Source organism: Neofelis nebulosa, chromosome 4 (genome assembly GCF_028018385.1).
Source record: "Neofelis nebulosa isolate mNeoNeb1 chromosome 4, mNeoNeb1.pri, whole genome shotgun sequence".
Lineage (NCBI taxonomy): Eukaryota > Metazoa > Chordata > Mammalia > Carnivora > Felidae > Neofelis > Neofelis nebulosa.
Window position 1 is genome coordinate 142,450,416 of NC_080785.1, and position 13,528 is coordinate 142,463,943.

Consider the following 13,528-nt stretch of genomic DNA (forward strand, 5'->3'; position numbering starts at 1 on the left):
AGTCTGTCAGAAGGCACAGGCACAGTGATGGTTTTTGACCCTCCTGTCAATGAGTTCCTTTCTTTAGACTTTCAGCAATGCTGAAGCAACTGGTATGCCTTTTAGGAAACAGAAGAAACCCAGTGTTTTTCAGGTGTCCAGACTCTCCAGTTAAGTTGAGAAACTTTAAGAAAAAAAATTTTTTAAAAAGCCAATTCAGTTAAAAAAACAAAATCAAAACAAAATACTTCCAGAATATGTGGAGACCCTGCAGAGTTTTTTGGCTTAACAATTGTGTTTTTAAGCCATATATCAATGGCGGTGCTCCAATTGTGAGTTATAATAATATATCATGAGAGGGACAGTGCTCTCGTGATATATGGGTGCAGTACATCATCTAAGCATCATGGCTTTGATGATGTATGGCTCCAAACCACAATGAGAGTTTAAAGGAGCTTTTAGCGACCAGACAGCTTTAAATTTAAAATTTTCTAAAAATTAAGGTCTTTTCAAGTCAAATAAAAGCAAGATGATGGAATCTCATGCTTTATAGAGTGTCACTGCACTCTGAGAGCCTGGGCATGTGTCTTTCCCTTTTGGCTTTAAGCTCAGAACATGGAAATAATGGTCAGGTTCTTCTTCAATTTCTCTTTCACAAGTACAGGTCAGAGAACTGAACAAACATGAGCAGGTGTCAATGCATCTATTTTGCCAATCACTTTTCCCACATCTTCTGCACCACAAGCACGAGTGGCTTATCTCTAAAGCCAAGCACTGGATCATATGAGATTTCTCTTGTGTTCTTTGTTTTAAGGAGCCCTACTGCTAAAATTCAGAACAAAATGAACAGATAAAAAGGAGAACAACTTCGTAACCCATCGCTCACAAAAACAGGGCCCACAGGAAGAAAACTTGCCTTTTCTATCATTTGTCTTTGTAAATAAAAGCCTTGATTGCAAATGGAAGAAATATATAAGGTGACCGACATGCATTGTTCACCCCAAGCAGGAAATGGGAGCTATTGCTTGGTTCTACCACCTTTCCTGTCTTCATGAGGTGTTTATAAAACAGTGATGTTGCACAGCAGAAAGTACCTACGTTGTTTAAAAACCACTCGCTTTTGGGGGCAAGGAAATCACTATCAATTAAGAAAGCAGGTGCTGGAAGAACCTCTCCTCCTCTCTCTGTTTATAATCCTACTGCAATAAACAGAACAAAATGAGAAATCTTCCTACTGTTTGCATAATAGGCCCAAACAGGAACAGCAAGAGACAATTACATTTCAAGTGGCTTCTTCCATTTTCCTTTACTAAGAATGGCAGTAGAGTGACTGCCATGTGGAGAGAAACATCTGGGCATGAGGAGTTAACACAGTCCCCTCCCCATTATTTTGCCTCCAGTCTTTCATTGCTTTCGCTTCCTCCACAGATTCAAATTCTCAAATTACTATAGATTTTCGATATCCACCTCCTACTCCTCCCAGACTTCCAAAAGGCAAAACATCCTGTTTTCACCAATTAGGAACTCCTCCCCCCCCCCTTTTTTTTTGGTTTCAAAAAGAAGTTCTGGGCTTCTCCACCCCCTCCTATTCAAGTAGCTTAACTATATAATCTGGGTCAAAATCAGGGTCACCCAATTTATCATAGTGGCAGAGCTGAAATTATAAGGCAGGTTGAGGGGATGTCATATCCATCTAGCTACTCCATTGTCCTTCCCAACTGAACGACTAGTATTTGGGTGAATGTATGTCTGGGTTTATTTGGAACAGCTCAGAGTTAGGCCTATTGTCCTAAACAGGCCAGTGCAGTGTGAATAGTGCCTTCTTTGACTTTTAAAAGCCCCACTTTAGACAATAAATTATATGGCCCCCTAACTAGTAGCATGCTTCATGCTGGGGAATCTTACTTGTGCTGATTTGAAGTATTGTCATCTGCCTCTCCTGGGAAGACAGAGAAAGAGGCTGGCTCTCAGGAAAGTCCTTCTAACAGGGTGGCCTGCTGGCTCTGTTCAGGTGCTTGCTGCCATTTATGCATCTTCTTTGGAGAAATGTTCCTACTTTGCCTGTTTTTTAGTTAGAATTTTGTCTTTCATTAAGTTTTCATAGTTCTTTATGTGTCCTGGATATAGTGCCCAATCAGATATATGATCTACAAAAATTTTCTCCCATTCTCTGAGTTGACTTTTCAGTTTCTTGATGGTATTCTTTGGAGCACATTGTTTTAAATTTTGATCATGGTCACCCTCTTCCACTTTTAAGGTGACCCTTGTGGTCACCCTGAGCCCAGGTGGAATATCCAAGATCACCCATACTTTTCCTATTTTAAGGGCAACTGGTTAGCAACCTTAATCTTTCTGTAGCCAATTTCACCTTTGCCATGTAACAACTTACGCAGGAGTTCAAGGATTAGGATGTGGATTTACTAGAAGGGTAAAAGTATCTCTGCCCATTACCTGCAGTGGTTTTTGTTATTCTTTAGAATCAGATTTGCATTCTAAGGTCACTCATTGATCTGAGGGAGGGGGTTCATGCGGGAGCAGCTGGTGGCGGCAGGACCCTAGTTATGGAGCAGGGTAGCTCTCTAGCCTTCACTGCCCTTTCCGCTTGCTTGTATCCCTTAAAACCAAACTGCACTATATTCTGACAAGGGCAAAAGACACCAGTATGATAACACCCACCATCCTCAGGTGAATATGAGGTAAAGTAGATGTGTTCAACAGGATGGAAGGAGAAGTGCCTTAGTGCAAAAGAAGTGGGACTTATAAAAATGTTGTCAGGGTATTAAAACTCAGATCCCACACTTGGAGAAAAAGCTAGAGATAACAGGGCTTTTAAAGCTAAAATGTGCTCAAGTGTGTGAGCCAGGAAAGGGTGAATCTACTGCTTGGTACAAAATACTTAAATTTAATACATGAGTGGAAGAAAAGATTTGGCATTGAGCAACTTAGTTTATATTATATTGGGGATGGCTCCCAACTAGGAACGAGTAAGGTAAAAATGGAGCTCAGGAGATGACACTGTTTTAAGTGAATTAAAGTTTCTAGGGAAAGGCCACTTCTATTCTTTGATGCCCAAAGGACTTGCAGATGTGATCAAAGACATTACTGAGAAATCATGGAGCTTGAGAGCCATAGCAAAGAGTTGTCCTTATATCTGGTACAAATATTTGGGAGAAGCAGGGTGGTCTCCTAAGAGATGGTGTCATGGCAGTCTTGGATTCAGATTTCAGCTCTTGGTCACTCTCTGCAGGAGCTTGGGCAAGTTGCTTAACCTCTTGGGGTCTATTTTGTCAACTGGAAATGATAAATGTATTTATTAATTACCTCTTGGGAGTATTTTTTATGTTTATTTATTTTTGAGAGACAGAGAGAGAGAGAGAGAGAGAGAAAGCATGAGCAGGGGAGGGGCAGTGAGAGGGAGACACAGAATCTGAAGGAGACCACAGGCTCCAAGCTGTCAGCACAGAGCTCCTTGCAGGGCTCAATCCCACAAACTGTGCGGTCATGACCTGAGCTGAATTCAGACACTTAACCTAATGAGCCACCCAGGCGCCCCATCTCTTGGGAGTATTGTAAGACTTCCCTGAAAGTATATAAATCATCCCAGGGACTGGCATGTAGTGAGCTTTCAATAAATGCTAATGACAATTTCTACTACTAAAGATAATAACGATAATAATAATAATAATAATAATAATAATAATAATAATAATTGTAGAAATTAGTAGGCTTAGGAAACTTAAACCAGTATTTCCCAAAGAGTGATTTTCTTCCTCCTCTGCAGACACTGCTATTGATTTCTTTGCAAGACTCCTTTTCCTTGGAAAGTTTTCTGTTCTTATGTCTCTCCCTTTCTTCACCTTTCCCTCTCTCCTAAATCCACTTCAGTTTTGTTTTGTTTTTTTAAATAACAGCTTTGGGGCTCCTGAGTGGCTTAGTAGGTTGAATGTCCAACTCTTGATTTTGGCTCAGGTCATGATCTTGCATTTCATGGGTTCAGGCTCCACATCAGGCTCTGTGCTGACAGTGCAGACCCTGCTTGGGATTCTCTCTCTCCCTCTCTCTCTCCCCCTCTCCTGCTCATGTGAGAGAGAGAGAGAGAGAGAGAGAGAGAGAGAGAGAGAGAGAGAGAGAGAGAAAGAAAGAAAGAAAGAAAGAAAGAAAGAAAGAAAGAAAGAAAGAAAGAAAGAAAAGAATTAAGTAAGTAAATAAACTTAAAAAAATAAATAACAGCTTTATTTATTGAGGTATAATCCACATACCATAAAATGTACTCTTTTAAAGTGTACAGTTCCATGTTTTTTCTAGAATATTCACAAAGTTGTGCAATCATCATGACTATCTAATTCCAAAATATATTCATCTTCCCCAAAATACACCTCATGCCCATTAGCACTTACTCCTTGTTTTTCTTCCTGGAAATTGCTAATTTACTTTCTGTCCCAATAGATTTGCCTATTCTGGACATTTCATACATAGAATCAGACAATATCTGGCCTTTTATATATGACTTCTCTCATGGACTGTAATTCATTTAGCATAATTCTTTGACTTAGCAGTTCTTCATTCCTTTTTATGGCTGAATCATGTTCTATTACCTGGCTATACCACATTTGTTCATGCATTCACTACTTGATGGGCATTTGGGTTGTTTCCCCTATTTGACTATTATGGTTAATACTTCTATAAATATTCATGTGCAAGTTTTTGTGTGTCCATATGTTTTCATATCTCTTGGGTATATATGTAGGAATGGAATTTTGGGTTCTATGAAAACCCTGTTTAACTTTTTGAGGAAGTGTGGAACTCTTTTTCCAAAGCAGTGATGCCATTTTATGTTCCCGCCAAAAGTGTATGAAGGTTTTAATTCTCTATATTCTTGCCAACAGTTGTTATTGTCTTGCTTTTTATTTTATTTTTTTAATTGCCATTCTGTTGAGTGTGAAGCAATATCTCAGTGTGGCTTTGCTTTCACTAATGACTAATGATGTTGAATATGTTTTCAGCTAAGTGTTTATTTCCTCACTTTGCAGCACTGACACTGATGATTATACCCTCCTTCTTAAAATCCTTTCCTCACTCAGTTCTAACATTTACCCTCTCCTGATTTGTCTCTTTCCTCAGTGTATCCTTAACTTTAGTCCTTTTTCTTTTTTTCCCAAACTTCAAATTTTTAAGTGTCCCAATTCTGAATTTTAAGCTCTGCCCACTATATTTTTTCCATAACACTTATCTTCACCTGAAATTAAATTGTATATTTATTTACTTGTTTATTGTCTGCATCACCCATTGGAATGTAGCTTCATGGGGGTGGGGACTTGTTAATTACTATATTCCTGGTTCCTAGAATGGCACCTGGTTATAAATATTTTTGCATGAATATCTATTAGAAAATGTAAATAGATATTCTATAAATAAGGACCTGAGATCTCCATTACTAAATAAGTTTCTTGGCTGCAATTGAACATATTTAATAAAGTGTATATACTGTGGTTCTTCTCAGATACCTTAATATGCTAATAAACATTGTGAAATTTTACTTGACCATGGTAACTCTTCTGGTGTAGACCAGGTTATGGATTTTCTGAAGTATTCTTCTAACTCAAGTAGCTAAACTGCTTGAAACTCTAGCAAAATTTAAACTCTAGTGAAAAATAAATCCTGGCACAACTTTGGAGTGCTTTATCAATTAGAAGTTTTTCTGGCACTTCAAGAAGTAAGTTGTGATCACCAAGGCTCAATATGAACTCACCAAGGACAGGTTATGTCAAAATATCCCGATGTGTCTGTGTTGTCCACAGGGTTTTGTTTGTTTTTTATCAGAGTGCCTTCTACCAGAAGGCCATGGCAATGGCATTTCTTCACAACAGTGAGGTTTTGAGCTGGCTTTATCATGGTTTCCCTCTTCTGAGGAGTTGAGTGGGTTGTCAGGATCTTGAGATCAGTCTGTCACTTAAGAATTTATGTCAAGATATCAGGCTGGGTAGAGTGAGGTCTGTGCCCTTGGGAAGAATCACCTACATAGTGAGCTGTTTGTTGTCATCAGTATCACAGTACATTCCAAGTGGTTACTGATGATCAAGCATGGCATTTCCAGGACTGGGTGATAACAGAACTTATGGAGTAGCCCTGAACACTAAATCTAGGCAAGGAAGGTAAAGAAAAGCAGGTATGGATGGACCTGGACCCAGGAGGCTCCCCTAAAAGAATAAGTTCATAGCCAGTCGTATTTCATTAGTGCGTAACAACAGACATATCCCTAAGGATAAGGGATGACCAGAGTGCAGGAAGCCAGGGGAACATTTACTTATTGGTGTTCCATAATGCAATAGGGCAGACAAAGCAGTGAGTGACTGTGGTGCCTCTGGTTGCATTTGGCAGGAAAGAGGTCAAGAAACGGATGGACAGTCTAATCAAGTGCTTCTCAGACAGTAGCCCTGAACCAGCAACACTGGTATCACCTGTGAGTTTGTTAGAAATGCACATTTGGGGCCCTGGTGTCTCACCAGGCCCAGGTGCATGCTCAGATTTGAGCACCTGTAGTCAAAGCAAGAGAGACAAGCTCTAGCAGCAGACGAACTAGAACGATGCCCCATTCAAGGAGCTTCTTAAATATCTTCCTTGCTAGCATGGGATCTGGTCCCTGAATGTGATCTCTACTTGGTCTGAAGGTTAAAAACAATGATAATGAAAATACATAAAAAAAATAAATAAAAGTAATACTGTTGTAGCAACATGTGTTGAGTACTAATTATGTCCTAAACAGCATGCTGAGCACAGGCTTAGCTTTGATCCCTCTTAATAACTAAGTGAGGTAGAGACTGTTGCACTCTCTGCTGCAGCTGAGGACACGGAGATATAGGCCCTTTTGAGGCAGGGGCTGCAGCTAGTAAGTGGTGGGTCCAGGGTTTGCATTGGGTAGTTTGCACAACACTGGTCTGGAATACCTGGTTATTACACATACAAGGGAGATGTTGTGTGGGTGGTTGGATAGAGTGATGGATAGAAGAAATGAAGATAAGAAGGGAGCAGGGAAGAAAGGAAGGAAGGAGAACAGGAAGAAAGAAAGGAAAGGGGAAAGAAAGAAAGGTGGAAAGGAGAGCTGCAGGTATGGGAAGCAAGGTTTGAGTGAAGCCTCCTTCTAAGATGGGCTATTCCCTTACACTGTGGCACTTTTCTGGTCTCACTTTGAAGTCAGCCAGCCTGTGTCCTTCAGCACATTTCAGCCTGGGCACATCCTCCTTTGTTTTCTCCTAACACTGTTTGATGGGTAGTCTGCAATTTTTTTTTCTTTATTTGTTGATTCTCCTTGTCTCCCTATGCTCACACAGTCTTTGTAACTTAAGTATACGCTCGCCCCAGTTGCTGAGCAATCTGTGACTGCCTTCATTGTTGACTGGAGAATATTCTGGCAATAACATGTCCTTCTTTGGGGACAGTGTGCTCTGGGGCTGACATGAAGCTTCTCTGTGTTCATTCACCTTGGACCACCTTTTTCCCTGCCTCTGCCTTAATAGCATATCATTTTCCCCCTCCTTTTGCAGCAAAGCCACAGAGACACTTAATCTCCCATTCTCCAGAGGCCCTTTGGAAGCTCAGAGCCTGAACTCCATAATCAAGAAGGGGTGGGCATGATCAGGGACAAAGTTTGATTCTTTGTCAGCTTCTCTGCATTTAGGCTTTTCATTTTCACGTTCCTCCACATGGTTTGTAATAAACACAAGAACATAGCTCAAGGGCAGAAATGAGGTTTAACTTGAGCAGAGGTACAATAGAGGCTATTTGGAAAGTAAAACTTTCAAATGGCAGTTTAGCCTTGAAGAATATATTGAATTAGATATGCGGTGTGCCTTGATTCATGATCTCTGCATAATAGCATTGCTATGTATATTACCAGGGTGCTTTCATAGACTGGAGACACGGGCTGTTTAATAGATCAGCCTCACAGAATGAGCCAAAACGCTCATGAAGAGCATGGGAGCAAGAGTCACAAGACCTGGATTCCTGCACTGACTCTGCCGCCTCCCATGGGGCCTTGACTTTCCTGGGAATAGCTTTCCTCATCTGCAAAGTGGGTGTCAGAGTAGAACTTGCCTCATGGGATTATTCAGAGCAGTAAAAGAGATAAACGCTAAGCATAGAGTGTTCTTACCATAGTAAGTAAAACTTTAATAAGTAAGGACTATTTATGTTACTTTCATATGATTTTTATTTAGAAACCTTGATTCTAAAACATGGTGCACACTCTTTAATACCTTCATTTATTTGCTTTTTACTTAACGCAATTCTCTCTTAGCCAATTCTTATTTCTTGTCACTTTCAGAGTAACTATGGTCACCTTTTAAACCATGCGGTCACTTGAAAGCGCTGGCTAAATACAACCGAGACTGACAACTATGAATAATTCCACATACCCCCTAAAACACTCTGGCATTTCACTCAAATTCTCATATATGCCACCAAGTTGTTCTCTCTTGTTTTGTGCCTCTCTGTTCTCCACAGATTTCAGATACAGTTACTGAAGGTGAACATCATCTCCCTCTGAAAAATAATCCAGCAGGAACCAATGTTGAGTAATTGGGCTTCATAGGAGCATCACTGTCAAGTCTAGAAATATACGAGGAGATAATCACATTTCATTTTTTTTTCTCTTGAACGTTTTTAGCATGTTCACGTCCACGTTCTTCCAAGGAAGGCTGGAGACTTTCACAGGAATGACAGCGTCTATGATGAGGTGGGTCTGTTTTCTCTGATCTTACTATTTGATCACAGAGGCTGTCAGTATGATGAAATCAAACTGATGAACCAGGTGTCACCCTGGATATATGGTCTTAAGTGGGATTCCACCCCATATGACTTGGGAAGTGGCAGTAGGAGCCAAGGAACCAGGAATGACCATTATGGGAATCAAAGACAAATGAATCATAGTGATTTTCCTTTTCAAAGTAAATGTGGCAGAAACCAAGTGTCTTTGTGATTTCTGCCCTATCATTTATGAGGACACTAAATATCGTCTGGAAATATGGCCCAGAGCCTCCATAGGAGAAAATCGGTAGTGCTGCCAACCAATGGAAATCAAGCTGATTAACATATTATTTTTTTTAGTCAAATACTATTTAATTTAGAGATGCTTTGGAACTCAGCTTGTCTCTCCTAACATTTATTCAAAGCAAAACTTTGAATTATTGTTACCCGAAACCAGCTGGTTTGAATGAGTGCTGCCCATGTATCATAAACATTTTAGCAGTTAATTGACTTCTGGAAATTTCCGTTCAGACACAGAAATGTGAAACCTCTACAAAGATGAAGTAACAAGGTGATCTGGTCCTAGGACCTCATGTACCTGAGAAATTTCAGGGGTCTGTCTCACTCTGTGGGGTACATCGCCTATAAGGGTTATTCTGGTATAAAATATTGGAAGATAATTTCAGTTTAACTACCTGTTGTAGCCAGTGATGGGCAAGTATTTACCCCAAATCATCACGTGACAGTGGTGCCCTAAGATGCTTGGTTGGAAAGGGTTTTGAGGCTTTTCTGGATGAAACAAAGACAAATGTTGTGATTGGTTAACAATGTCGACCACAGATGTCAAAGAAGAAAGAGGTGCCATTTTTGTCACCTATTTGACGCTCCTGTTCTAAACCCTGGAGAGCAATGTTTAAAATACATTTTTAAAAATTTGGTTGTTCATCATGTGGCTCTATCCCTATGTTTATCCCCACCTGGTTTTATATTTTTAGGGTTTTAGTTTTTTGTATTTATGTGTCATTTAAAAAAATTATAGTATTTCTTGGCAATAACTGGTATTAAAGTGGCTACCCAGACCCTGACAATAAAGACTGAGGGGTCATCAGTTAATGAGACTTACAATTAATTTTTCTGGGATCTATTAGATTCTTTGTGGTGACTGATGATCATGCTTTTGGGATGTCCCTCACTATACTGTGCTTCCTGTTTTTTCCAAGAGCTGCAGGAGGAATGTGCAGGGTGGAAATGCTCTAGTGACTCGTCCCTAAGTACTGGTTTTTGGACCAGTTGCTGCAAATCTCATTTCTCCAGAGATACCATCCCTAGAGAGTCTGACCCAGTAGATTGCAGAGGCATACTGAAATCAGAAGTTATGAGAGCATAAGCAAGTACCCAGGAGATTCTGATGCATGGCTAGGTTTGGGAATAGTCTCTCTCCCAAATTTGTGCTTTCTCAAAGTTATATCCTGTAATATTGTAATTTGAACTCATTTTCGTTAGATGTGGAATGTGACTTGGAGTTAGTAAGGGCTTAGTTTGCGTTGGAAGAAAATCAGAATTATGGGGTAATTATAAAGAGATGGCTTTTAAAAAAATATGAGTACTGATCATATTAGCATAAACTAAGGTTAATAAAATGTTGCCAAGTACAGGCTATTTTAATGAATAAATTAGCACATGATTTATATACAAGTGAATACTGCTAAAGTGTTATTAAAAGTGCTTGAAAACACTTTTTTCTTGGGCTGAACTGTCACCTTGAAATCTTATTTATATTCTGAATGCATTCATGACAGGAGCTATGGGGCTACATTTCAGCCCAGTTCGAGACACGATGTCCAACACTGAGGTTGGTGTGTGGCCTTTCTCTCCTTCCTTACTCTTTTGCCCTTGTGTGCCTGCTCTCACATCATCTCTAGCCCCAGAGATGAGGCAGCACATATTCCTGCCTCCTACCTATTTGGAGAAGCATCCCAAGAGAAGGAATTACTGTAAGAGTTCTCTTCTTTTCTTTTTTTCAATTAACCAGTAAGTCGCATGCAGTATAGACAATACCCACTAAGGGAGATGGTGGTATGAAATTATGAAGAGATTGAACTTTGGGCACCAGAAGAGTGAGGTTTAAACCCAAGTGCCACCTGCTAGTTTTGTGACCTGGGACAAGTCACTCAAGCTCTGTTTTTAATTCTCTTATCTTTAAAATGGAGCTAATACCTTTCAAAAGACTATTATATGAAATATATGACACACTGTACTTGAAAAGCTTATTGCAGGAATTGGTACATACTAGGCATCTATTAATAGGTAGGTGTTTCTCTTCTTATGATCATTACTTTTGTTTTTAAAAACTTAACATTTGGTGGGTAAATGGAGAGCTTGGATTTGAAGTCAGGTCATTGGATGTTTCCATTCAACACTCTTTTCAAGGGTCAGATTTCCAATTTTCTCTCTACTTTTAACTGCTTTTTTTCAGATTCATCTTCCTTTTTATACAAAAATATAGTTTGAGTACATAATAAGATAATGTCTTGAAAGTGGCACAGGCAGCATGAAGCATTGCACAAGCATTATTGGTACAAGAGATAATGTACATTAGACTGAATGATCTTAATCAGGAATGATAGAGTGATGAGGTACAGCATTCTTTATGCTGATGGGGGCACTCACTCTAGATTATGCATTTGTCGCGGAACTACAACAAACAAACTGCCATGAAGGGTAGGGAGTAGGGAACAGGGACAGCAGAAGACTGAGCTTGATAAAATGTAATTGTGTTCCTACTGCTGTGGAAATAGAAAATGATACCTAAAGAAGCCTTAGGTTGTAAATTGGCTAAGAATATGGTGTTCTCCCTGGGCGCTGTTTTAGGAGAGATGGTGACAAACTGGAGAGGGTTCACAGCAAGGTGATTGGGATAGCAGAGTCTGGACACAGTGATCTGGGGAGTAGTTGAAGGTGGGAATATTTTGTTTAGAGAAAGGAAAAGTTGCAGAGGGAAGACAGTGACAGAGTCCCTGTTTGTAAATATATGAAGGGCTGGTACGTGGGAAAAGTATTAAATGCTCTGTGTGACTCTGGGAGTTGGGGGAGGGGAGATTTGGGACTTTTAGGATAAAAGGAGCCAGATACCAGCACCACATAACAACAGATCAAATTGATAGAAAGTGATAAACATTTTTAGTACCGTGTGTGTGTGTGTGTGTGTGTGTGTGTGTGTGTGTGTGTGTGAAGCGGTGGGGGGGGGGGGGGGGTGGAGCTTCCCTTTCCTGGATCTATGCAAGCACAGATGGCCATGATTCTTCAGGTGGACCTCTACATCCAGTCCTTGGAGGGACCACTTAGTTCTATGATTCCTATCTTTACAAATCTGACCCATTGGATGATTACCTTTATTTTTAGGTTAGGCAAGTTCTGTAACAAATAGTGTGAGGTATTCTTGTTGTTGTTAGTATTACAGCATTTGGGTCACTGACTAATAAAACAAACTTTTTGTGTTGTTCATAGAAATACATGTATAGCTCACCTCTGACTTGTGTGAGACCATACTCTATTGATTTTTCTCTTTCTCAGCCTGCTTCCTACTTTTTCCTCCAGTTCATTGTTGCATATTGATGGTCCATGGGCTCTGCTCACCTCCTCATATGTATTTTATTTTGCATGCCAAGTATTTCTTAATGAGTCTGAATGCTTTTAGTTATGTCACACATTCTTCAGATCCCTACATTCCCCACAAATCCCTGTCTCTTGCCAAGCCTTGCTTCACATGTTTATGATACGTGTCTGGCCACTGAAGGCATTGGATTTTGAGATATGCCCATTTCTTGGCCTACTCCTCTTTTTTCTACCACTCAAATGTTACTCTTCTACAGGATCATCTGTCTAGTCCACTATGCACGTCACTTCTCTACAACCTCTGTTTTACCTCCTTGGTTACTCATATAGTGCTATGGCCCTGGGAGTTTGTCATCTTCAGTGAATCCTCAAGTCTCATTCTCTCTACCCGCTTGCTTTTGTCAAACAGATTATTCTTGTCCCTACCTCAGGGCCTTGGCACATGTTGTTTCCTTTGCCTCTCGCCTCAAGCGACTTCATGTCTTCATCCAAATCTCAGTTCAAATGTCATCTCTTTGAAGAGTTCTTTTCATCGATCACCCCAACCCATCTAAGATAGATAATCTCTTATCCTCTCTGCAGAAATTCTATTATTATGTTTATTTTCTTCTTAATAGTTACCACATTTGAAATAATTTATTAGTTTAGTATTCAGTGCCTGTGTTCCCAGCTACACTGTAAAGACTTGGGAACAGGGACCTAATCTGGCATAGAGGAGGTCTTCAAGAAATATTTGTTCAATGAATGAGTATATGAGGGAATGAGGTGTTGAACTAGAAGAATTTGACATTCCCTACTAGTCCTAAGGTAATTTAAAAGGAGAGCACATCTTGATTTTCAGGGGATCAACTTATTAACTCGTAGCTACATTGGGTAAGATTCCGACATGGTGATGTCAGCCATTTGAGGTTAATCTAATGGAAGACTTATGGAACAGGCTCTATTGGTCAGAAATCAATGTGCACACAGCTTCATCTTGTTGCACATCAGAAAGATGGTGAGTAATTATAAACCTCGTCTGATTGCTAAGCAAGTCTGGTGGATCAAAACAAGTCATGTGTCAGAGTTAACTTGTCTCACCCAAAAACCCAGACTTGCGTATCTGTAACAAATACAGATGTGAGATTTGCCAAAAGCAGGCTTGAGAGTTCTCTTGCTTTCATTTTGACCTCGATTATCATCTCTTGAGATT

General features: G+C 39.9%; 1 protein-coding gene across 10 annotated transcripts in view; it reads left to right on the forward strand.

The window, feature by feature from the left end:
• The window catches only part of FHIT (fragile histidine triad diadenosine triphosphatase), a 1,415,554-nt gene that overhangs the window by 1,223,369 nt on the left and 178,657 nt on the right, over positions 1-13,528 (forward strand). For 9 of the 10 annotated variants that reach the window (XM_058726336.1, XM_058726335.1, XM_058726337.1 and 6 more), the window contains one exon: positions 8,642-8,710. The exons of the other annotated variant lie outside the window; for it this stretch is intronic. In XM_058726336.1, the coding sequence (XP_058582319.1) occupies positions 8,642-8,710 (69 nt within the window). The remainder of the gene's footprint in view (positions 1-8,641; positions 8,711-13,528) is intronic. 10 annotated transcript variants of the gene reach the window in all.